This window comes from Amphiura filiformis, chromosome 16 (assembly GCF_039555335.1).
Source record: "Amphiura filiformis chromosome 16, Afil_fr2py, whole genome shotgun sequence".
In the NCBI taxonomy this organism is placed as follows: Eukaryota; Metazoa; Echinodermata; class Ophiuroidea; order Amphilepidida; family Amphiuridae; genus Amphiura; species Amphiura filiformis.
In genome coordinates this window covers 55834872-55861018 of record NC_092643.1, presented here as the reverse complement: position 1 = coordinate 55861018, position 26147 = coordinate 55834872, and the positions used below count along the sequence as shown (strand labels likewise).

The following is a 26147-nucleotide window of genomic DNA, read 5'->3' as shown; positions in this document are numbered from 1 at the left end:
AAATGCCATGTCAAAGGTTAATTCCAGCCATTGTTACTTAACCCCATGAGAACTACCTGCCGATTGGGCAAAAAGAAGCTTTCATTATCAATTTGCCCAATCAGCAACATTGTTAGAATAATTTCACCACACAAAAAAATTGGGGTGAATTATTTGCAAAGCTCCATTCTGATTGGTGATTAAAGTGAAGATATCATGTAATTGACCAATCAGAGGCAATGTTAGATCGGCAGGTAGTGCTCTGGGGTTCAACTATAGCAAGAATCATGGAATGGTTACCACAGTACAATAAAAAATAAAACAAAAACTCGTCCAAAACCAAATCAATTTTTATGTTATTATTTAAAAAATCTAACTTCATCACTGATCAAGATCACTAAACCTATGATGCTATCGTAAATCATCAATCTAAATTTTGATTTGTTTTTTCAAATGTTTTTGTTATAAAACAGGATATAAGTTTATGTACAAGGGAATTTAACTTTTTTTTTACTTGATTTGGATTTGAATCAAAAGAAAACTGAACACAACACACTTCTATGATTAATGTATGTACATCATTCATATTTGTACAATACATGGTCTGTTTTGAATTCAAACATCAAATATATAAAAAAAACACCTTCCAATTGTGGCTTGAATTTTGGGAAGAGAGCCCCCTGTAATTATCACTAGTTATCAATACCGACGATTCTTTCATTACACTTTTTAGCAATCTCATGGTCCCGATATGGGTTACATATAAAACTTTCATTATAAAAGTATTTGTACCCAATAAAGTAGCCGACTCCCACCCCCTGAGAAAAATTCTATATATTTGACTCTTTGAGTTCATAACAGACTTTAACAAACAGCAAATATCACTTAATAATAATTTAAAAAAATATTTTCAGGGCAAATCATTGACTTGTATTACCAAGGGTAGATTTTCACATGAAAAGTAGTTTTTAAACAAATTTTAGTGATATTGAATGAAAAAATGCTTTTAAAAATACTACAAATTCACGACAGTGAATTATCAGGATCAATCAATTAAGGCCTACTGAGTGATTGACCTGTTTTCTTAGGTCCCTAATATTTTGGTTTTTGATTCATATTCTAGTACTATCATAGTACTTATCCTCATTTTTAAATATTTAAAAATTTTTGTTTAAAATCAGTGACTTTACTTAAAAACGTTTTTGTCTTTTTTTTACAAAGTACAAAAAAGGAATCTTACCTGTATTTTTTCTATTAGTACATCAATAAAATCATTTTTGGGGAAATCTACAGTACTTATCAAGGAAAAAATACTTGTTCATTTGAATAATATTTTTTTTGTTAAATAAGGGGTGCTTGTATAAAAAAGCCAACGACACATGAACACAAATTTCAGTTGCAAAGTAGAATATTATATTTACAAACATTGGAGCTAATCCTCTCCGCCACCATACATATCAGCAAGCTTTTTAAAGGGTGGTCCCCAATTATTTAAGTAATCATAGTTCTGTTCATCTTCAGTACTGCTGCTATTTAGTGAACTTAGCGAGCCCGCTGTTGAGCCTTCGCCTTCGTAGTCGAATGTTAATAGTGTGTCGTATGGTGGTGCGTTTGGATCATCGTCTGCATTATTTAGTCTGTCATTGATGAAATCGCCGACGTTGGGTTCGTCACCTGTGAATCGATTAGAGATTGCAAAGAATTAGGAAAAACATATTTAAGAAATGCCCTCTGCCTAAAATTACAAATAGAGTACTGTACAGGTACATACAAGTGCCGTAAACAAGGGTGCCAACAATAAGTCTATTAAAAATAAATTTCTACCCTTGAATAACCAAATCACCTTGCATTTTAATATTACAAGGATGGAAAGATTTAAGTGGTACAAGAATCATATTTTTCAGTAACTTTTTTCTTAAGCACATAAGCGCCAATCTGGCTTGAAATGTGGGGGAGGGACAAGCAGCCTAAATTGTCAAGAAGTGGATAAAAAGAACAAAAAATGGGTAATTTTGCCGAAAGGTGGGGGACACGTCCCCGTCTCCCCCCAGATTGACGCCCATGCTTAAGCACCTGTTTGAATAGATTGATCGAAGGTGCATTTTGAAAAGAAGGTGGTCTGGTAAGTTGTTCCCAAGATATGCACCTTGAAATTTGATGGTATTAAAGGCCAGGTTGGTGTTAGTATGGCCAATATGGAGGTTGTCTGCATTGTATCCCACTAGTGTGTTATAATTATGAAAATCTTTATTTGAGTTAAAATAGTTCTTGTTGCATAAATTATTAGGAAGGAGACAATGGTGAAATTGATGCATATAAATTCCAAGTTGGTAATAATATATATCATTAACTTTGAGCGCTTTACGTTTTGAAAAAAGTGGATTAGTATGTGCTAGCCACAACAAATTGGTACAAGTTCTCACCATTTTTTTAAATAAAGATTTATATGTGGTCATAAAACAGTTCCTTCAGGAGATGCAAGCAATATATAATTGACCATACCATACTTAATAATATCAGCTACTTTTACTTACCAAGCGGTCTTGGTGCTGCTTTTGTAGGTGCTTGTTCTGTAGGTATGATCTTGGTAGGTTCTACACTGCCCTCGCTCACTGTATCTACTGGTTTCCTCAAGGTGCCTACGTCGTATGCATCGTGATCCTCCTCTCCGCCACCTTCCTCGTTGTAATTGATGAAATTCTCTCTGATATCATCTTCAGGGTCGATGGCGAAGGCTAGAGCTTGTTTGCGGTCATTGTTGCGCTTGTACATGACAAAAGCGATTAGTAGTACTGTAGGGAGGAAGATAGCAATGAATGGTTAACATCAAATTGTCAATAAATGTGCAGGGTGGAGCTTAAACTATAAATTACATGAATATTCATTCATGACATCCTTAATGTAAATTTATATATTCATGATATCCTTCATGAATATTCAAGAGGTGCAAATTACAGTTTAAGCAGACAATCTGCTGCAACCCATGACACTGTAGGAGGTATCTAATAGGTGTGATTAAAACTAACTCCAGGATGAAATAACTTTTTTATGGGACTGGAACTGGAATGAGATTCATACTAGTGGGAGCGGGACCTTCCATGATTCATGACTCTTTCTTTATTGAGGATATGGCAATGAACTCGACTTATATCCTCTTTTCCTTTTGGGAGTTTGCTGAAACTTAAAGTCCCAGAGATAACTTAGGGCAGGGATTTGAAGCTTAAGAAGCGTGTATGTGATGGATTTTTTTGAGTTTTCCATGATCAGAAAAGGTTTGGGACTTTGGATTAGGACTAGCTTTGTTAACTTATCATCCTCCAATGGGTTGTGTGATGCTAAGTCTGATCTATATTGGAAAGTCTTGTAAATTCCTTTCTATTTCAAGATAGATGAATGAGAATTTGTTTATCTTTTTTCAGATCAAAACCAATATATTGACTAAACCATGCTCATAATAAAAATAAAGATAAATTCTGTACAGTGTTGCTCAGATTCAACGCAAAGACTCAATATAAATATTAAAATTCAATACATTGAAACAATGTTCACATCAAAATACTATTTTGGCAAGAATACATGACAAGGGTTGCAAGGTGTCTATATATGTAGATAGTATTGCCACATTGATATACAATAAAAAGTGTAAAAACTAATAGGCATTTATTTTACCAACAAGGCCAAAATATCATATCAAAATTAAATGTTATCTACAAAAATCAGAAATTACAATTTTAAACAAAATAATTAATCACTATATTACAAGGGAGACTTCATTCAACATTGGGAATTGCAAACGGTTTGCAAAAAAAGAAATTAATCAATATTGATGTGCATTTGGATAATTTTACTGTGAATTAGGTACATAGTTATCATATTGACAAGAGGAAAGGTTAATGAAATATATGATGTGAAATAAATGGAATGAGTGAACAGTGATGGTAGAACTTAAAGTACACTGAAATTAGGCTGGCACAATAACAGCACAACTTGACCCTGATACATACTGGATCAATAGGTAAGAGCAAAGATGCCACTCAGTTTTACCCCCCCCCCTGCAAACTGGTGAGAAAATGAGCTATTCCAGATGAAATCCAAACGCCCCTATGGAAGATGTGATCTTAATCTCCCACAGAGGTAGTATAGATTTCAAATAGAGTCACCCATTCAGGTAATCCCATTTGAAATCAACACCTCCCTGTGTGGAAGATTATTGTCATGTCTTCCATAGGGGGTGTATGGATTTCACCTGGAATAGCCCAATGCCAAAATGGGTGTGTGAATTCAGGTTAAAGAGCTGAAAATAAATTTTGCCTCGCAAAAAGCCTCAACATTGGTATAAACCTGGCATAACCCATTGGTATAAGTGGCATTTCTGCATGAGGGGATACAAGTACAAGAGAGAGCTGTACACATTTTGTGAAAGGAGAGGGAATGAATGAATGAATAAAGGACAGTGTTCATTCTCTACAATCTGGATGTGTCAAATGACATTTTCTTTCTAAAAGATGGCTCCACTTTGGCACAAAGTGTTCTATTCTTATCATCAAGAGCATTTCTTTTAAGTTAAATCTTTTATTTACTGCGCAAATAATTCTAAATATATTAGCTGAGATTGAACACTGATGAAGTGAGAGAACACTTTAACGGTAAGGTAATTAATAAAGGGGTAATATACACCTACTGTATGCTTGATTAAGGTCACACCTGGTGTTAAATTTCTGTTTAGAACAAAACAATTTCTGATTCCTTGCATCTAGGTGACGGGGAGATCACCGCACATCTAGATCCCTTGTTTTGTGTCATTTTTTAGAAGTCAATCAAAAAAAATTAATTTCACTTTTAATAAAGCAGATGATGTATATCATAATAATGCATGCAAGTATTCTGAAATTGGTCATGTGATTGATCATGTGACCTTACAAAGCCCAGAGAACAACCTATGACAACATCAACAGGATTAAATAGGGACTCCGTACAACACATAATCCAATACTTACTTAGTATAAGTAAGAGGCATACTAATATTGCAATGATTGCACCAACGCTGAATCGGAGAGGAGGTTTCAAGACCGGACGCTGCTCAAGCTCGCAAAAATCTCCTTTCCATCCCGTAGCGCAAGCGCATACAAATCGGTTTATTTTGTCATGGCAAGTGCCGCCATTTTTGCACGGATTTGATATGCACTCGTTAATACGGTTACAAACGTTACCAATTTTTTCCTCTCCTTCCGGACATCTACGCGAGAAACATGTGACATTATGTGTGTGTGTGTAAAAAGAATGGAATGCATGTTTGATAGAAAAATAGAAGAAGGAAAAAAAACAAGTCGAGGTTAGTACTCACTAAGTATCAACAAGAGACACACGAGTATAGCAATAATGGCGCCAATGCTAAATGTGAGTGGCGGTTGTACAACGGCTACGGCTTCGACTTCGCAGTATATTCCCTTCCATCCCGGCAGACAGTCACATCTGAATGCATTATCTTCATCGTAACAAGTTCCTCCGTTCTGGCATGGGTTGGACTCGCACTCATCCAGGGGGATGCAGTCGTTTCCGACCTGTTCCTGACCTTTGGGACACCTAGGATGGAATTTTTTCAGGGTTTATTGGTTAAATCAAGAAGAGAAAGTTTTTTTTTTTAATTCTACTAGATCACAAAATCATTTTCATACCAATTCCCTAAAAAAATATAAATGTTCAAACAACTCGACTGCTCAGTGCCAGAGGTGGGTAAGTGCAATAGCTGCCATGTGTAGATGAGTACAATATGTGTGTAAATTGCCAAATGTTCACAGCTAGGGCAGCTATTGCACTTACCTGTTCGAATTAACATAGTTATACATACTTACAATTCAAATTAAGATATCTGCAGTTTTACCAACTTAATTGATGAAAAAGTACAATTAGTATTTGGTCATCATGTGTGAAAAAGGCTATGGGGAACTTAATAAAACAAAGTCCCAAACCAAGATCATAATTGACCCGTTGCACGGATCCACCATCTTGCTTCGAGGTTCCTGCAATTTGCTGAAGGCATACGCACATATAACACACACACTTTGTAGGTAGAATCTTGTTTTGAGATGTCCGTGCAAAGGGTCAATACAAGGCAGTATGAAGTCTCTTTGAATTAACTCACAAAATACTTAAGTTCATCTTCATATTCAAAGGCCATGGTGCAATTTGCAAAATTGGTTTCTTCTTTTTTCGTTGTAACAAGTAAATGAATATAACTTTGATAACAGTCCCAAAGTAATGGCAAAACAGTATATTTATGTAGAGAATATATATATATCAAAGAGATTGGACTCAAATAGACTCTTTGGGTCTATCTCTGGTATATACTATTTTACATCAATATTATAGCACTTTGTAAAATATTTCTTTCTACACCAAATAGTTTTGAAAATTACCTGCACTCATACTCTCTCCACAGGTCGACACACACAAATGGGACAGGGCATGGATCATCAGCACAAGAGTCGGAGGGGCAGCCCTCCGATACCCCATTGGAGGGAAGTGGTGTTGCATAGTCTGTTGCTGACATAATGCCGAGGTAGCGGTTATTTATCCGTGGGTCATTTATACAGCCTGCAAAAAACAATACACAGATATTTTATTTATAAAACTACCAACATTTATTGTTATTACAAAAAGAAATACATGATGAATGTGTCATATTAAATGTTATACTAATTGTATCGGAGCTCAAAATTAACTTGCCTGTGATTCCAGTTGAAATCATACACACCCTATGGCAGACATGACCTTAATCTCCAACACAGGGAGTGTGAATTTCAAATGGGGTTACCTGAATGGGTGGCTCCATTTGAAATTAAGGATATGCCTTCCATAGAGGTTACAAGTATGGATTTCAACTGGAATTTGAAAATTCAGTCATTCAAATAAATATCTAAATTTATTCTGTTTATTTAAAGTCTACACTTACCTTCAAAATTCTGTGTAATTTCCACAGCTCTCTGTACAAACGCACCCACCATCAAACTATTGGGGTCCACTCGCAGAGTCTGATGTGTGCTTTCACGGTTCTCAATCTGCCTTACGCCACCGCCGCCGTCAATCTTGATTGTGACATAGTTGTCGTAGCGAGTGAACTGAATGGCATGCCATTCCCCATTGTCTACTTGGAATTGATCTAGGTGTGCAGTGATCTCCCCATCACCTAGATTCCACCGTCCTCTTACAGTACCATCGACAAGCTGTGGGAAGAAATGGAGTAAAAGTAAATCAATGGAGTAATTCTCTAATACAAATTAACATCATGTTGCTTGTACTGTAGTCTTAAGGGTATACAATGTATTGTTGGTCGAAGCAGCAGAAAAAAAAGTAGTTCACAGCATCTTGCGAATGGTAGTGAGCTTTAGTAAAAATTTCATTGCTCAATTCATAGCGTGTAGAAGAATTCAAATATCACAGATATACTTTTCCTGTGGTTCTTGAGTTATAACACTTTTGTAAAACGTACATAACTCATTAACAACAATAAATTAAGCAAGTTTTCAAAGTATATGATTTGTAGAATGAACTTTTGCAAAACACCAGTGTTATTTTTCAATAATATATTGATTCAGATAATGAAAATCGATTTTTGTGGCTGCTTCGACCAACAACAGTCAGTCGTGACTACGCTCAAACGCTGCTCTGTGTGAAAATAAATATGCATAACAACCAGTGCGCGTAATGCTCCGTGACCAATTATGCATACTAATTTGTTCATGACATTCCCCTGTTTGAAGAGCTCTAATTTCTTTGTTTTAACACTAAAAATTACAAAACTTTCAAATTATCATGCCAACCCATTGAACTTGCACGTTGCAAAATAAGAAATAGATCTAAGGTTATTTAGATGGATAAATAGCGTGTTTTTTGAACTAGCAAATTTCAATACAAAAATCAGAAAAAACACAGTATTAAATTCCATTTTTCTGTGGTAATTCAAATAACACATTCAGTATAATTCAAAAATATGACCGATACAAAGGTTTTGAATACCAATACCTCGAAAAATCCGTACGAATTGGCGTAAATCAACCTTGATTAATCCCCTAAGGAACTTGAAACAAAAGTGGGATGGCCTCTTTAAGAATGGGTTATAACACCTCAAATCCAAATCTGAACACCGAATGTTTGAATTCTGACCTGTAATCCATAATTGTAACCCATTTTGAAATGAGAAGCAGAATCCCATTTGCGAAGTATTCGTACATTTCATACTCATAATACTCATCGTCAAATGTGTTACTTTGAACAAGGTCTGAAGGTATCTGCTTCATGTCCCCGCTTATTACAGCAAGGACTACGCTTAAAAGGAATTTGGTACACATGATATTTTTGCTGAAATTAGTTGTGATGATTTCAGGCCGTCGATGTCTACCAATATAATATCTGAAACCCCTAACCTTAAATCCAACCAGTTTAAAAATTTTGTACACATACAAGTCAAATCTAAATAGGCACATTCTTAGGACAATATTAGGGCAAATAATACTAACACCAAATTGCACACCTAACTTCAAAATAGTTTTTGAGATAAAGCATAGTCACTCACCTCCAATGTTGTAAATTCCAATCCATTCTGATTGCTGATGGTCCAAATAAGGCCTTCCCTCTCTCTTGTTCTCATCATGATTTGATAATTAGCCTCTCTCTCATCCAGCTCCAAATTACCCTCATTCAGCTGATACATTACATAACTGTCATCAGCAAAGTCATGTGCAGGAGTCTCTGTTGAAATAAAACAAAATGACACAAAAATGTATTGTTATGGTTACAGTTGACGGCAATTAGTGGAGACACTTACTTACAGTTTCTCTTAGTTTTCCCAAATCCATTTATCAGCAATAGCATATTTTAGGAGTCCTGGGGTTTATATGTTGGATAGTCTGGTAAAGCTAAAAACAGGCCTGAAACTGACCTTAAATGAAAAAATCCTAGAAATGCTAAAAAAAACCCTTAAAAACAGTGTGAAATTAGGGTAAAATAAAAGAAAACACTGAAATTGAAAACACTGAAATCTGCTAAAAAGATGAAAAGTTTCAGACCTGAAAAAAGTTAACTTCTACATTGCTTCCTCATGTGCTGGTCAACTTCAATTTGAAATGAATGCCTATTTGCCATCTGTGTGAACATGTTGTACTGATAATGTGGTACATTAAGCAATACATGCACACCTTTTGTAAATAATATACTCATTAATTGAGAAACCAATATTGCTCAATGTCCAGCCTTCTCTGAGGTACATAATTTTAGTTCCCATATGCGACAATTCAATACGGTGGAATACCCACAGTGCTGCATGGCTATACAGACTCAAGTATTTCATTAAAAAATACACAATTAGCACCACTGGACATGCAACACTTACCTTGGTCACATCTTTCACCCATAAACCCAGGATAACACACGCAGTACGCATCGTCCAAGTCGGCAATACAAGTTCCATTCTTACACTTTGGTTCAGGTGGTATATCATTCGTCATACAGTTCTCGTCCGTACGTGGGCACCCTGGTTCACTGTTCTTCTGCTTGCCAGGAGTTTGCAGGTCAAACAGATACCCGTCAGAGTTGAGGTTTTGCATGCAGCCATCAAATCCACCTTTGAATTCTATTTCTTCTGGATATGTAAAACCCTCTGAGATGTCAACACCGCCGAGTTGAAGAGGCGTGTTCAAATTCAAATGCCTGAATTGGAGGACGAAACAGATTGTATTGTGAAAATGGGCTATTCCATACACCCTTATGGAAGACTTGACCTTAGTCGTCCACACGGGGAGATTAGAATTTCAAATATGATAACCTGAATGGGTGATTCCATTAGAAATCTACACCCCCTTTGTGGGAGATTAAGATCCTGTATTACATACAGGGGTATATGCATTTCAAATGGAATAGCCCATCTATACAATAGATTATTCTCATCACACCTTTAGACAATACACACATTGACACAAACATTGATAACACAGTAGTTAGTTTGCAACTTTCCATGCATGTAGGTAATTGGATATCATTCTTTTGGGTATGTGTTTATACTCTCATCTCAATTTCACGGCAAATGTATTTTTACTTGTTCATTGTTTTTATAGTTTTAGACATAGGTTAAAATGGAATCAAACAAGAATGGGCTATTCCTGTTGATATCCATACACCCCCTATGAAGACAAGACTAATCTCCCACACAGGGGTGTAGATTTCAAATGGAGTCACCCATTCAGGTAACTTCATTTGAAAATCACACTCCCTGTGTGGAAGATTAAGGTAACATCTTCCATAGGGGGTGTATGGATTTTAACTGGAATAGACTGATACAAGCAATGAATTAGTTTTTTTTTAAGGTCATAGCATGGGAAGTTGTAGTACGGAGGGAGATAATGGGGATTCTTTAAAATCTCAAGAGTCTTACATGCAGTAAATTCTAGCATCACAATCCACAGTTCTTATAATAGCTAAATAAGGTAAGGGCAACGGTAGAAAAATGCCATTGACAGAGTCACCTATATATATCTAACTACTTCATTGGTTTAGAAGAGGTTCATGCAATCAATGTTACAAATTGCACAGAGCAAACAAACAATCCTAATTTCGTCTCAAACACAGACAAACATTAACAATAGTTATGCAACTTCAAATACACTTTATTTTCAGTGGTTCAGTCGGAAATCTTTTGAAGCAGCATGCAGGAATCACATTGTATCATGCTAACAGGGAGGGTAATGCACATTTGCAAGAGGGTATGGTTTAATATTAACAAAAACGACAGTAATTTTTATTTCAAATAATAAGCAACGACCATGCATTTTTTTCTGATTTAGCTTAAAACATAAATACACACTGTGGAAGCTCTACTTCTCTTTTAATTTTTTTTTTTTCTGTTTCAACTACGTGAGCAGAGAAAAAACAACTCGAAAAAGTGCATTGAAAGTTTGATAGCAACTGAATTTGTTCAACCCACGTACACTTGTATTATAGGTTTCTTATCTGTATTTTTTCTTGATCTGTTGAGTAAAAGTGAAACATTGATAGCACATTACATCACCATGGCAACAGTGACATTTTGAAAAATGTGATTTATGACAAAATTAAGACAAATTAAGCAAACAAAACATGTTGAGGTAAATAATTTGACAAGTTACTGAACGAAAAATACAGTATGTGACACAATGTTGAACATTTATTTGTAAAATAACCTAAACTGTTTATCTGCGTCCATTTGGACAAAACAAATCACTTTTTATCCGTTTGAACTACAAGGATGGGAAGAACCATTTTGGAATGTCCAAAGTTTATTAGACTGTGTAGTTTTCTAAAATGGAGACTTGTAAAAAGTATTGTGCCTAGATTGGGAATCCAATATGGAAAGGGCTATTCCAGTTGTAATCGATACACCCCCTATGGAAGACATGACCTAAATCTCAAACAAGGGATGTGAAATCAAATGGGGTTACCTGAATAGGTGTCTCCAATTGAAATCTACACCCCCTGTGTGGCAGATTAAGGTTGTGTCTTTCAACCGGAATAGCCCATTTGCTGTCTCTGGTAATACTTAAATTCTACATAAGAAAATTATTTCATTAGAACTGACTGTAATGCTCAACAAGCCTATACTTACATGTTAGGTACTGGTGTGGTAGCATTGGTCTTACATGTGCTTGTATCTGTTGCACTACTGCTATGATCTTCAGCAACACTTGCAGACTGGCACAAGTCAATAATCATCTCTACAAACTGTGAAAAAAATATATTCATAAGTCAATTGTTGGAAGATTGCATATGATGGTATGGCACAGAGCATAAATTGTTATTTGCTTTCACTTTTTTTCCAATATAGGTCACATTGACAATGAAGAACCTTAAAAATAGGCATTATCTTTGTTATTTTAATTTAGGTATTTGCTCTCTTCGTTGTTTAGTGCCATCGCCACTTTGCAACATTTTATTCTTTTAGGCCTTTACTTTTAAACCTATATTAACTTTTCACCTTAAGTTACTGTATTTCGTCAAATAAACACCCCCGGGGGCGTTACATTTTCCCAAGGGGGGGCGTTTATTCAAGGTCAATTTTAGAACGATAATTCCCGTTAAAATCATTAGGTAAACTAAAAACACACGCTAAAATGACGAACTATGAACTAGAAACACTGACTTCTGGCTCACTTCCGGGTTTCTGATCCAGATTTTCACCAATTATTGACGCTATTATGGACCATGTGCGCAACTTGGTAAGCTTAGTAGACAAGATAGCATGGAAATATCGGCATTTTTGAAACATCTTGGTTGAAAAAAGTGGTGGGAGCGTTTATTTGAGGGGGGGGCGACTATTTGACGAAATACGGTATGTCTTTTCAGAATAACTAGAGAATACACTCCACACCCAACCACCAACCCAGCCAGAAACCATACCCTAAACACACCAAATCATAACCTTAAAACACAAAGTACGGGCAGAGATTATTCTTCTGATCCAAGACAATTACCTGTCCAGTCCTGAATACATCCAATTTGTGCCATTCACCGTCATTCAGCGGCGCTGCCTTTGGTATTTGAAGCGTCACACTTCCAGAACCTAAATTAATTGTCAGCACAGGTCTGCCACCATCAAGCTCCAATAATATGAAATCTTCAGGGTCTTCTTCAGATACACTCTTCGTGATCGGCCCGTTGTACAATAGCGTTCCGTCAGCTTTGGTTGTGATGATTTCTAGTGACAGGTGGGTATCTTCGCATTGTCGTATCGTCTCAAACCAGGCGAAGCTACCATCCCCCTTAAAGCTTCGCTTGGTCTGTTGACATTCCGGACCTTCGAAACCCTCTTGACATTCACAGCTGAGGAAGAAATTAAATTTTTCAAAAGGTCAATACACTATTAAGGGCTGGGGTATGAGCGTTTGGACAGTATTTATTTTGGGACATTAGAGCACATCAGACATATCGAATTGCATTCTGAATACGAAGAATGTCATTCTGATATCAAATAATTTTGATTTTTGAAATTAGCAATTTAATACACATTTTATGGCAAATCATTAAAATTGATATTTTTGATATTTAACAGTACTTGAAGTAAACTTTATAAATCTGATGATTTATACTTAAAGTGTATGTAGGTGGGATGAAAAGCCGACGATCAATTGAAAATTTTGACCTTTTCGTATTGAAGATATGGATTTTTTCCCAAAACACCAAAAAAAATAGGTCTTTTGGGGAAAAAATCCATATCTTCAATATGAAAAGTCAAAATTTTCAATTGACCGTCGGACTTTTCCTCCCTGCTACATACACTTTAAGAATATATCATTAGATTTATATAATTTACTTCGAGGACTGTTATATATCAAAAATTTGAAAAAATATGAAATGTTTATAATTTGTCATAAAATTTGTATTATATTGTGATTTAAAAAAATGAAAATTATTTGATATCAGAAAGACATGCTTCGTATTCAGAATGCAATTCGATAGGTCTGAGGTGCTCTCATGTCCTACAAAAAATACTGTCGAAGCATAATAAACGCTCATTTTGGATCCCTTAAATGAAACATCAATATCAGTAGATACAAATCTCACCTTTAACTAAGTATAATATCAAGTTTATCACACCCTGAAAAAACTTCATAGTACATTAGGCAATAGCATTTTGCCATTTGTTTTGTACTAGCTGATAGCGAAACAGAAAGAGGGTGTAATTTGACGCTATCATGGTATTGCTAGTGAAGTTGTGATATCCACATGACTACAAATCAGAGTAGATTTCTTACACTTCCCACAATGCATTTCTTCCATTTCAATTTTCTGCACTGATTTGCTATCTAGTGCAACATGGGTTGATAGTGACGAAATATACCCCAGTGAACAGAGCACATCCAGATCTTGCAAAATATGATTATATTTACAGCAACCCATGTTCAGCCAGTCTATTCTCAAAAAGAAAACAAAGGAAACCGGTACAAAGTAATGGAAGTATGATTTGATGAAATGATGTATCATGTTGCAAAGGATTCTGGGAAGGATCTTCTCTGGATACAAATTACCTGCACTTGTATAATGAAAGTTTGAAATAAAAAACTAAGACGATTCTGTCAATCAAACTCTAACACAACATGTGATTGGTTAGCGTCACGTAACTAGGACGGTGCCTTTGTTTGTTACGCGACACTAACCAATCACAGGCTGTGAGGAATTTGATTGACTGGGTCGTCAATTTATGTTCTTATCAAGCATACCTGTGTCCTGATTCTGTATCCGTACATGTTCCGCCGTTCACACAAGTCGTAACACCATCACAAGGGCCAACTGGTTTAGACAACGCACCGCACTCACACACTGGTACCAGATATGTCGTAATCGCAGTGAAAGACTGAGACGGTGTGTTCACCACTGTCGGTGTTGGGTCAACAACAAATTCGTTGGTGCACGATGATTCGCACACCCATTCGTGGATGCATTCGTCAATTGGAACTTGACCCACGGTCACTCCTAATCCTTCGGCCAGCTGTCAGTTCGCATGGGGATGGAAAGAGATATTCTAATTAGAAATCAACATCATTATGAAAATGACAGTTTGCAAACAAGACCACCATTGTTATTATTCACAAAGCTATTGGTAGGTGATTTAGTAGGCTAAATGAAAACTAAGTATCAGAATCATCATCATGTATGGCCCTAAATGTACAAATGTAAATGGCCCACTTGACATCTTTTGTTTGTTTTGGAAAGCTTTTTTTTTTGGCTACGGTTTTTTATTAAAACAAAAATTCACAGCACTCAGCTGTTGGTCAAATGTTTTCAAAAGAAACTTCAACTTATTTTTTGTTCTTCATTTCTTCATATATTTATTGCTTTCAGTTAAAATCAATTTGACTTAGTTACTCAGTATAGAACAAAATATTATTGATATCAACGAACGACTCTACGGTTCTGTAATTCAATCTCAAAGATCTGACTGAAAAATCCAACAAAATATCATTTATATTAAAGGGGCACTTTGTGATCCATATGTCTCATCCTTCCTCCACCATTTTACACACAAAAAAGTTGAGATTTTTTATACCATCAGGAACCTTGTTTGTGTGCATTTCCTTTCTTGCAGATTTGGTCATTTGACAAAGACAGCATCCAATTTATATTTGCTGTATGTTGCTAGATGGATATTACAACACAGTGGCCTAGGCACTGTAATATGTGTATATTATCTGCAACTCCCAAATTTGAAGTTCGAATCAACTGAAATTTTGGAAATTAGGATTATTTTCTATTGAACCATACATGAGGATGGTAGAATCACAAAAATACCCCTTTAATATTACCAATGGAGGTCTGTAAGCAGGTATATACATAAACAACCCATCTGTAAAATGTGCTATTCCAGTTGAAATCCATACACCCCTTATGGAAGATATGACCTTAATCTTCTACACATGGAGTGTGAATTTCAAATGGGGTTACCTGATTAAGTGACTCCATTTGAAATCTACCACCCCTTTGTGGGAGATTAAGGTCATGTCTTCCATAAGGGGGTGTATGAATTTCAACGCAGTTAAACACAAATCTTCCTCAACATTTGTTGTAACATTTGAACTAATATGACCTTCTTATTGTGCTAGTTTCCAACACAACAAATATCTACTAATGGGGACATAAGGATGCAAAAAAGTTTCCAATTTAATTCCAAGGGGTATACTTGCTCACAGAAGATAAACATCAGACAAAGATTCGAACCTGGGACCATACCTTAATTTCAAATGCAACTTTCTGAGTCTCGGTCGTATCTGGCAGGGATTGAGTTTTAAGGCATGTGAGTGCGATCGCAACACCATCGCACACCTTAAATCGCCTGTCTGAGTGCGATATATAGCACACCTCAACTCCTAAAATTTTTACCGAGTGCAATTTAATAGCACACCTGACAGCTAGCCTTAACATTTCCAGAAGTGTGATTTTGTAACACGCCTGTTATTTTCAAAACTCAACCCCTGATCTGGGCTTCCTACACTATGTTTAATGTTTACCTTATTTATGTTTCATGGTGGAGTAAAATTAAGATAATTTAATAACAGCAACCTGCTGGCATTTAATTTGGCATACATGGTGAAGTGCACTTACCACTGGTTTACACTCAGCATTCACCCTATGTATTTACACGATTCACTAGTACCCATTTAAGTTCTTCTCCACTCAACAATCAGACTCTAATCATAAGGTCCCTGGTTCGGATCTTGATGTGTCCATATACCAATATCACTATTAGTCTTACAAATTGTGAACGCTCTTGAGCCTACTATTACATATCACTTCTAACTTTTAGCTTTATTTTTATAGTATATAGAAAATATCATACTGCTAAATCAGCCCACATTGAAACTATAAGATACACAATACAGTAGAAGTGTTTTTTTTAATTCAATCTGAGAATTCAAAAGTGACAGCATTAAGGTGATATTAGATTAGAGAGATGATAGTGATCAGATATTAAGTGATCTGGTTGGTTGCATGTGTTAAGTGCTTCGTGAAGTGTTATAAGTGAAGCTGCGATTGATGATAAAAGAAAGGAAAATTATGCAATATGTGTTGATGAACTGTTCCAAGGGTTCTTTCTCCGTAAAATGCTTTGGTATAGTCTTTGGTTTGTTTGAATTTCGCTATTGTGATATCGTTGGCCACAGGCTTCGATATAAAAAGTCCAAGTTTTGTGATGTTTTCTCACAATATCAAGAGCTATCTCAAGAATGCCACTGAATTAATATTGGGCTTGTTTGTACTCATTTTGATTAACTTTTCATTCTTATTCTAAATATGGTCATGAAAATGTAAACGTCTGAAATTTTTGATTTTATAAGGACAATTTGGAACTTGTCGTCTGCAATGTTAAAGTAACTATTTTGTGTTACAGCAAAAAAGAATTGCTGTAAAATTCATCAATATTAGGGGTGAGGTAAACTTTCAACTCTTGTGGTCCAAAAATTGGAAATGTTACAATCATTTTTTCACTAAAAGGTCAACTTTTCTGAAACCAACGTAATAATTAGCTTTTTTGTTATGACCTCAAAGTGATCTCTTTTTACTTCCTTCACATAATAACAAACCAAAGACTACATTGGGCTATTCCAGTAGAAATCCATACACCCCCTATGGAAAACATGATCTTAATCTTCCACACAGAAAGTATGAATTTCAAATGGAATTACCAGAATGGATGACTCCATTTGAAATCTACACCTCCTGTGTGGGAGATTAAGGTAATGTCTTCCATAAGAGGTGTATGGATTTCAACTGGAATAGCCACATTGGGTATGAAATGGCTCCTTCTGGGAGTCCACAACTGAAATTGGCAATGTAATAGCTAACTTTAAAAAATAACGAAAAGAAAGAGGGTATCGCCAACTAAATGACTGTGAGTGGAGCTGGGGTTTAGTGGTGTATAACAGACATGACAGCATCTTTGGGAAAACACGACGGACGGACAGAGACGCCTTGTATCTAACTCTGGAATACAACTTAGTCACATGATCTAAAATACACAGCTGGAGCTAATAGTTGCACAATTCTTGATGAACTTTGACATATCACCATAAAAACAAAAGGATGGATATTCTAACATTGCAAAGAATCAAAGCAATTGTTTGTTAATAATCAATTAGTTTTCTGATGCACATGCAGAATTCCATATTAGTGAGCGGAGAAAATCATTTTTTGAAAACATTTAAATAATAAAGACACGCACAAAATTTCTTGTGACTGAAGTGCAGTTTGCATGATTACTGGGGATATAAAGGCATACAAAAACCATTTTTGCCAATTTTGCATCTTTTTATAAAAAACATGCAACATACCAAGATTAGAACATTCTCATTAAAAAAAAAGCAAACATACTAATAAAACAGAAAAAGATGAAAAAGAAAACATTATCAAAAAAGACAGAGACTAATAATAAGTTAGTCACATCGTGCTTGAGAAAGCACGCAAATCTTACATCAAATTTGTGTTCCACTTTGTTAAATACAAGTCTAGTAGGTAAGAGCTATATGTTAACCCATGGCAGACATCCAGGTATATACAACATAGAAAAAGATGGTGTTAGCAGAAAACAAACACACTAAAGTGAGTTTTGTAATTAATATCTACTAAAATGATTGACAAATCAGAAGCAGTGATAAAGTAAAGAAAGAGAGAGAGAGAGAATATGCATAGCATGAGAAAGAGTTCAGGCCAACACTCTTTGGTATCAAATTAAATCAAACGATCATCATTCATGAAGGTTACAAATGTGATACGGTTTATGATAAATCTAATTGGCCGATGGAACCAAATTTGGTGATAAAATTTCCAACTGTCAGAATTCAATCATTTTTCATAAATCAACTGTAATAAATGATTTGACTCATATTCATAACCACAATACCTCACAAGATTAGTTATGTAAGCCAATTAAGACTACAATTATTTGTATTATTGATAATACTATTCAGTATTTAGATTACGATGCAAAGCTACACGTATTTAAAGTTATCCTTGGTTTTTTTGCACTGGTAGTAAATTCATGATCAAGACAGCGTGTTAAGTAATATTACTGTTACTATATTAAGCTTGTTAGCCCACTCCCATACATTTTATTGGTTGCTTTTTCCCTTATTCCCTCTCGCTCATTCAGACACCCATGATACATTGACTCACTCAGTCACCTTGCGACCTTTTTAACCCCCTGAGCACTACCTGCCGATCTAACATTACCTCTGATTGGTCAATTACATGACATTTTCACTTTAATCACCAATCAGAATAGAGCTTTGCAAATAATTCACCCCAATTTTTTTGCGTGGAAAAATTATTCTAACAATGTTGCTGATTGGGCCAATTGATAATGAAAACTTCTTTTTGGCTAATCAGCAGGTAGTTCTCATGGGGTTAACAAACACACAATTCAGTAAATCACATCATTCACCCATCCAACTCATCCCTTGCTAACTCTCCCATCCCATCAAATTAATTTTTACATATATTTATTGAGGTAACATGGTTCACCCCACATCCTTTTACCTTATCAAGATTAGCCAGCACAGCTCCGTCCAACTGTTCAGCCGGATAGTACGGCGACCCATGAGCAGAGTACCTCACATCTATCGTCCGTTCTTTACCGGGTACATTCATGATGCCAAAGATATCAATATTCTCCTTTTTAGCACCAATGATTTCCACCAAGAGATCATGTAGCTGGTCCAGCTTGCTCGGCTTTGTCTCACTGGCAGTGATGAACTCTTCGGCCGTGATGTCTAGGAATCGGATCGATCCGGAGCTGAACACTGCTTCCTTGGGGATTTCTTTGACGGTGACCGTGACGGTGGATTCTACGTCCGGGAATCTGCCGTCGTCGCTGACGGTGACTTTAAAGGAATATACACCACCGGGAGTGTTGGCTAAGATGGTTACTTCTCCTGTGTCACTATCAACCTGGTAAAATAATCACAGATGTCAAGAACATGATGAAATTAGTGAAAATGTAATAAAAAAATGGGGTTAAGCATTAGAGGTTTACAACCAGGCATGAGAATAGCTTTTTTGAAAACTGCCTGGGATCATCCTGCATGCCATGTATGTACCGTGTTATGAACATCATGCACGTGTTTGACTAATATTTCCACCGTAATAATTAAACAATGATTCCTGCATTTTGTTCAATATCTTGGATTTTGACAAAATCTTAGTTTAATAAAGTACATTACAATTGTTTTAAAAAAAAACAGAATTTTGGAAAATATTGAGGGCGTCCTCCTCAGCAAATGTTACAATATGGTTTAATTATCTTATGGACTTACCTTGAAATAATCCAGATCTGGACTGTCAATGGGTACATAAGTCTTGTCTTCAATAACATCTTGATCAGGTGCATCCACAAAACCAATTGGAGACTCTGGAATAGTACCTGGTAAAGAGGTAAAAAAAATTATTAGAAGTCACATTCTAATCAACAGCCAAGTGCATGGCGCATTTGGTTCAATTTCATATTTCAACCATGATTCAAAATAAGAACTGAAATGTGTTAGTTGTTTTATGAAGTTAAAGAGTATTAAATGTATTAAATTAATCTCTGCATAAACAGCACATGCTGTAACTGTTTTATTTTTTAGTAACAGACTGCATGAAAGGGAATGAAATATATAGCACCAGGCCTGTATGCAGGATTTGGTTTTTTTTTAATTGGGGGGGGGGGGAGTTTTGCAGATTTGGAAAAAGTGGATGTTTTTCCAGGGAGGGCAATTTTGTGAAAAATTAACAGGTCTTCTTCTCAAAATGTAGACCTTTTTTTGACCCAAAAAACATAACTTGATTTGTTTGCTTGCTAAGCTTGCAAGTAGGGATATTTTGGGTCTTTTTTTCACTTAGTTTCATCTTCTGCAAATGGGGTGGGGGGGGTAGGGCCTGTATAGCACTGTATATCTTGGTAACATTATAAAATGATAAAAAAAGTTGCAGTTAGTTGTCTTGTAAAAAATGTCTTGCAAAATATCAATGAAATTAATCACATTAAAATCTTGCAATATAGCAACATGTAAAACAGCAGAAATTATATATTGTTATCTTTAAAACATTAAGACTTCACACTGGTGAAGAGTATAAGCAAACAAATTAAAAGGTGGTTAGTTGGTCCAATACATCGCACACAAAATATGGTGATTAGTTGAAGAGGTATAAGTCAAATACTTGAAAAGAATTGCGATCGCTTAAAACAATGTAAACGTCTATATCAGGTATATCAATGTATTTCTTATTGACACAGACTGAGTTTTAATGGCTGTTTTTACGCAGATAAGTGGGTATAGAAGATTATAGATTTAAGAGATACAAGAGTTGGAATATTGATTCAATACACACAATACACTTATACCATTAATGTTAGTATTCATCGTAAAGTCTGTAATTAATATGTTCCATTTGAAATTAATTCATATTTGATAATGTTAACATTTAATGTTCAAACTAGTAGTATTGATTCAACACTGGCAAATAGAATAAATTAATATTCGACAGCGTTAACATTATAGCATTTAAAGTATGAGTATTGATTCAAAATTTGCTTGTAAAATCAATCTTGCTGCAGATGATGAAATAATTTTTTAAATTTTAAGCATAAAAACTGTTCATTGAAACAGAAATGGGTTATTCAAATTAAAATCCATACACCCTCTGGTAGACACGACCTTAATCTCTCACACAGGTGGTGCAGATTTCAAATGGAGTCGCCCATTTAGGTAACCCCATTTGAAATTCACACTAGCTGTGTGGATGATTAAGGTCATGTCTCCCGTTGGGGTATAAGGATTTTAACTGGAATAGCCCAACATCCTGTTAAATAGCTCTTGAATAATGAAAAGTAAACACCATTTTACAAATTGCTGTAAATTTCTCCTGACATGATTGGCCCTACTTGGTTTGCTACTTTATTCAATAGAAATATAAAGAAATAAGAGGTAAAATATTGATATAAAAAACACAGCAATTTAACATTCTAAAGAATAAAAAATTGAATAAAGAGATATACGGTGGTTATGTTCCTGGCACTGCATGCAGCAAAATTGTTTATCTCGGGAAACGAACCAAAAGACCTATAAAGTCCTATGAATAAAATTAGTTATGAACGGGGGTTAAAAAATATTGATTAAGTTCCTCATATTCACTTATATTTAAGAAATAAAGGGTAATGCATTATCCTTTACACCCAAATAATGTCGAGGCAGTAAAAGCGTAAATAATGGGTGAGGCACAGCCGAACCCATTATTTAACGCATTTTTACTGCCTAGGACACATTATTTGCGTGTAAAGGATAATGCTGCACCCTTTATTTCTATTCTATTACCAGAAAATAGTGCAATTTAAAGAGAAAATGTCATTTTTGGCACAAATATTTTAAGTTGTTTACTTCAAGGTGGAGCGCGTGCAGCAGAAGTGACAGCGCGTGATCGCGGAAATCTTGCACGCGTAACCAAAGCGTAATGCTGTGCGTAGAATGTGTTACGGCGCTTGACCCATTATTGCAGAATAATGGGCTCTCGCGTGACGCGTTTCAACAAATCACAGTGCGCGATTTTGAATAATGGGTCGTGGAGGTAATAGAATTTATAATAATGTTCCCTCATATTATCTTGATATATATCAAAGTTATTTTTTACCCATGTAATTCTGGTTCTGTGACATTGTCCGGGAGGGTGTTCAACATTGGGCTATTCCATTTAAAATCCACACTACCCCTGTGGAAGATTTTGGAAATATCTTCCACAGAGGGAGTATGTTTTTCAAATGTATTTGGTCCGGGTTAATCATTCTGAAACCCATACTCCCCCTGTAATATGCCTTTTCCTATATCTTCCACAACTGGGGTGAGTATTTCAAATGGAAGTTACCCAAATGTCTATTCTATTTGAAACTCATACACCCCCTGTGGAAGACTGTAGCTAAATCTTCAACAGGGGTAGTGTGGGTTTTAAATGGAATAACCCATTTACAGGAATTCATCAATCTTTTGGTTTGTCCCCTTATATGAGAAATGTTTTTTTTTGTGTCTACAACAGGACTACCCATGCCTGGTGTTATATTTCTGGTACTGAAGGCACTATATTTTCTGTTATACTAAAGTTAAAATAACATTGGCAAGGCATAGGTCAAAGAACTTTCGCAACTTTAATTTCTCAGCAATTGAGCTACATGCTAGTCAATAAGGAGGACAGACTGGGTTATTCCAGTTGAAATCCATACACCCCTATGGAAGATATGACCTTAATCTCCCACACAGGGAGTATAGATTTCAAATGGATTCACCCATTCAGGTAACCCCGTTTGAAATTCACACTCCATATGAGGAACATTACGGTCATATTTTCCACAGGGGTGAAGATTTCAACTGGAATAGCCCAAGGCGTGATGGGTGAGTGAGTGAGTGGGTGGGTGGGTAAGATGCTATGCTAACTGAATGGATGATAGACAGGTGTTTGGGTGGGTGGTGAGGGATCGTTACATACCACTCCCATCATTGCCTCCTGGTGTATGGTTATTATTCATCATGTAGGAATAGGGAATTAACATTTAAAAACAAAACAAGGAACATGTGAGGCGTCACATCAATTCAAATCCAAGGAATCGGCGAGAGTGTCAATCAAACCCAAGGAATCGGTGAGTGCGTCAATTGACTATTCTTACTAAGGACCAGTATACAAGCCAGGCTTTAGTCTGACGTCTTTGCACATAATTTTCCCGCATCACGTTTAGGGACCGTTCACAAACACTTGTAAGGGGGGGCCTGATGCAAAAAGGGGGGGGGTTTGAAAAATTTTTTGAGCCTCCTAAGGGGGGGGGCCCTGAAAAAATGACCACAAATTTTCCTGGAAAAATTGAGTTTATATGGTTTTCTATGGGGTTGACCCATAATTTTCATGTCAAAAAGGGGGGCCCTGAAATTTTCGAGGTCTGTAAAGGGGGGGCCCTGAAAAATATTCGCGATAAATTTTTTTTGCATCAGGCCCCCCCTTACAAGTGTTTGTGAACGGTCCCTTACATTAATCTGCAGCGATTTTTGGTTTTTCCACGCAAGCGAGTAAATTTAGCCGCTGCGAAAGATGCTGACAGATATTAGCCACTGCATTGGCTAGTCACAGCAGAAAATATTCTGCAAGATGTGGAACTATAATAGCTCAGCCTTCTAGCGAGAAAACACTGAGGCTACTCCACAGAAATTTTTGGTTCTCTCCAAAGAGATTTTCCGCTCAAATAATCAACTAAAAATTTCTCAGAGCCTCTTAACTTTTTTTAAAAGTCCCAGCAGCACATTTTTACTGCAGCGGAAAGCAGTGTGGCAAAAAAACAACAACATTGGGCTGTTCCAGCTGAAATCCATACACCCCATATGGAAGACATGACCTTAATCTCCCACACAGGGAGTGTAGATTTCAAATGGAATCACCCACTCAGGTAAACCCATTTGAAATACACACTCCCTTTGAGGAAGATTAAGGCCATGTCTTCCATAGGGGGTGTATGTCATTCAACTGGAATAGCCCATTGCATGCATTGTCAGCTCACTATATACTGGTCATAAGACAATGGATGAATTTCTAGCTAACTGTGCTATTAACAGGTATGTGCTACAGCACATCTGCATGCATGCAACTTTGCCACATATTTACACTCCTGGTATTAGTATCAGTATTATTTTTGAATTAAAATGATCATTAGTATTGGCTGTCGTAGTGCACGTTACAATATGACCGTTGCTAGGCCAACTGGATCACGCTTTCTTTGTTACGAACCACTGATCGAAATGATCACAACACAAAGCCTATGGCATATCAAAATTGAACAGGTGTATGAGTCCAGGCTTGGAGCAGTAACCAATGGTTACTAATGTGCACTACGACAGCGAATTATCAGTATACGCTGGCGAAGTTACGTAATTAATCGGATTAATTACCATAGCAATCGGTGAAAACAATTTTGAACATATCGCGCTGCACTACTAAGTAGGTTACACTCATCACCTGTGTATGTCTGCAAGCATAGATTGAATACAATACTGGTCTTTTCAAAGATACTAATCTTACAGGTACAAGTGATCAGCATGATATGGTTCAATGCAGAGGTACCGCGTGAACGTATCAGTGCAGCACGGTATATTCAAAAATTGTTTTCACCTATTGCTATGGTAGTTAATCCGATTATTACGTAACTTCGCCAGCGTATTCCCGAACATTAGTAAATGAAGGCATTTACTATCTATCTCCTGCTTTCTTGCTGTTAACATTTCAAATGGTAACCCATTTAGTGGCTCATTTACCTATACTTTGATTAGGCCTAAAAAAATGTTTGATTGGTGTAACATAAAAAAAAAAGTTGTTTAAAGTCTAGAGTCGGGCCTATTTTTAGGTCGGTCGGGTTACACCAAACAATTTCTTTTAGGCCTTAGTACAATATAGGCGGCTAGCCTAAAAATATTACAAATTTATGTATTCCTGAATAACTGAGGCTTACAGAGTGATATTGCAATTGAACATTGAAGTGCTATAGTCTTCCTTCATTTTTGCCAAAAACACCCCTCCTCAAAAGTTAGATATTGCAAGGGTCGCACACAAATACGCACTTCGCCTGTTCATGTTGAGACTATACTGTTTAATATCAATTTGCACTTTTATGAAGCATGCCTATTAGTAAAAAAAATAAGTTATAAAAGTGCAGTGCACATCAAGGGAAGATCCCTGCAACCAAGCGCTACTGTCACCATTTCATGTATGCCAAATCTTACCTTCATAACTATACACCAGCATTTCTTTAGTGGCAGGTTTATGAGGATGATCATTGATGTCCAAAATCGTAATCGTCACCGTACCAGTCCCGATGCCAGAGCTCAGTCCTTCACGAATCTCAAACTTCATCTCGTAAAACTCTTGCTCTTCCCGGTCAAATTTGACTTTGGTTTCTATGGAAACGGTCCCTGCAGCTAAAAATGGACAGATTTAGTTATATTTAGAACATTTTTGAGAAAATTACACATTTTAAATTTTTAGCTTAAAATTTACACATAATTATTTTTCTGTTTTCATTCTTAGGCACTTTTAAGGACATATCTGGAATTGACAAAATACCAACGGCAAGCAGGAATACATACTTTCATCAGCTTCCCAAGAGAATTGTTCTCCCACTTCTTCGTTGACAAGGTCAAAACTAAATGGAGGACCCCCTGGTGTGAGATCATCATCCACCGCAGTCACTGTGACAACAAATTGAGGAGCTGCCACACTCTCTTCCACTTCAGCAACATAGGGCTCACTGAAATGGGGTGGGGAGTCTGCGACATCAAGCAAAGTGATGATGAGGGTGGCAGTACCAGTCTGTGGTGGCGTTCCTAAAGAAAAATAATGGCAATGAAATGGGTTGGTTATGAAGTCATTATTATTATCATGTGCTATAGGGTAAAGATTGAAAATTTGAACCAGTTTCAAAATAGCTCTCACAAGTGGTGTTCAAAACGACATTGTTACTTAATTGTTGGGCAGGAAAAACCTTCTATGTGTCTTTGGCCCTGAACATGTTTAAAGCAAAATCTCCTATGTAACTGATTGGCAGTTTTGTTTTAAACATGGTTTTTCCTGCCCAATGACGTTATTTTGAG

General features: G+C 36.2%; 1 protein-coding gene across 1 annotated transcript in view; it reads right to left on the bottom strand.

The window, feature by feature from the left end:
* Positions 1-341: 341 nt before the first annotated feature.
* LOC140136235 (neural-cadherin-like) overlaps positions 342-26147 on the bottom strand; it is a 48843-nt gene continuing 23037 nt past the window's right edge. The window contains 16 exon segments of the mRNA XM_072157958.1: positions 342-1653; positions 2514-2771; positions 5324-5562; positions 6396-6573; positions 6932-7202; positions 8552-8727; positions 9368-9684; positions 10959-10997; positions 11612-11727; positions 12477-12825; positions 14223-14491; positions 17969-18016; positions 19033-19443; positions 19809-19915; positions 25281-25475; positions 25644-25880. Of these exon segments, the coding sequence (XP_072014059.1) occupies positions 1412-1653; positions 2514-2771; positions 5324-5562; positions 6396-6573; positions 6932-7202; positions 8552-8727; positions 9368-9684; positions 10959-10997; positions 11612-11727; positions 12477-12825; positions 14223-14491; positions 17969-18016; positions 19033-19443; positions 19809-19915; positions 25281-25475; positions 25644-25880 (3452 nt within the window). The 3' untranslated portion in view covers positions 342-1411.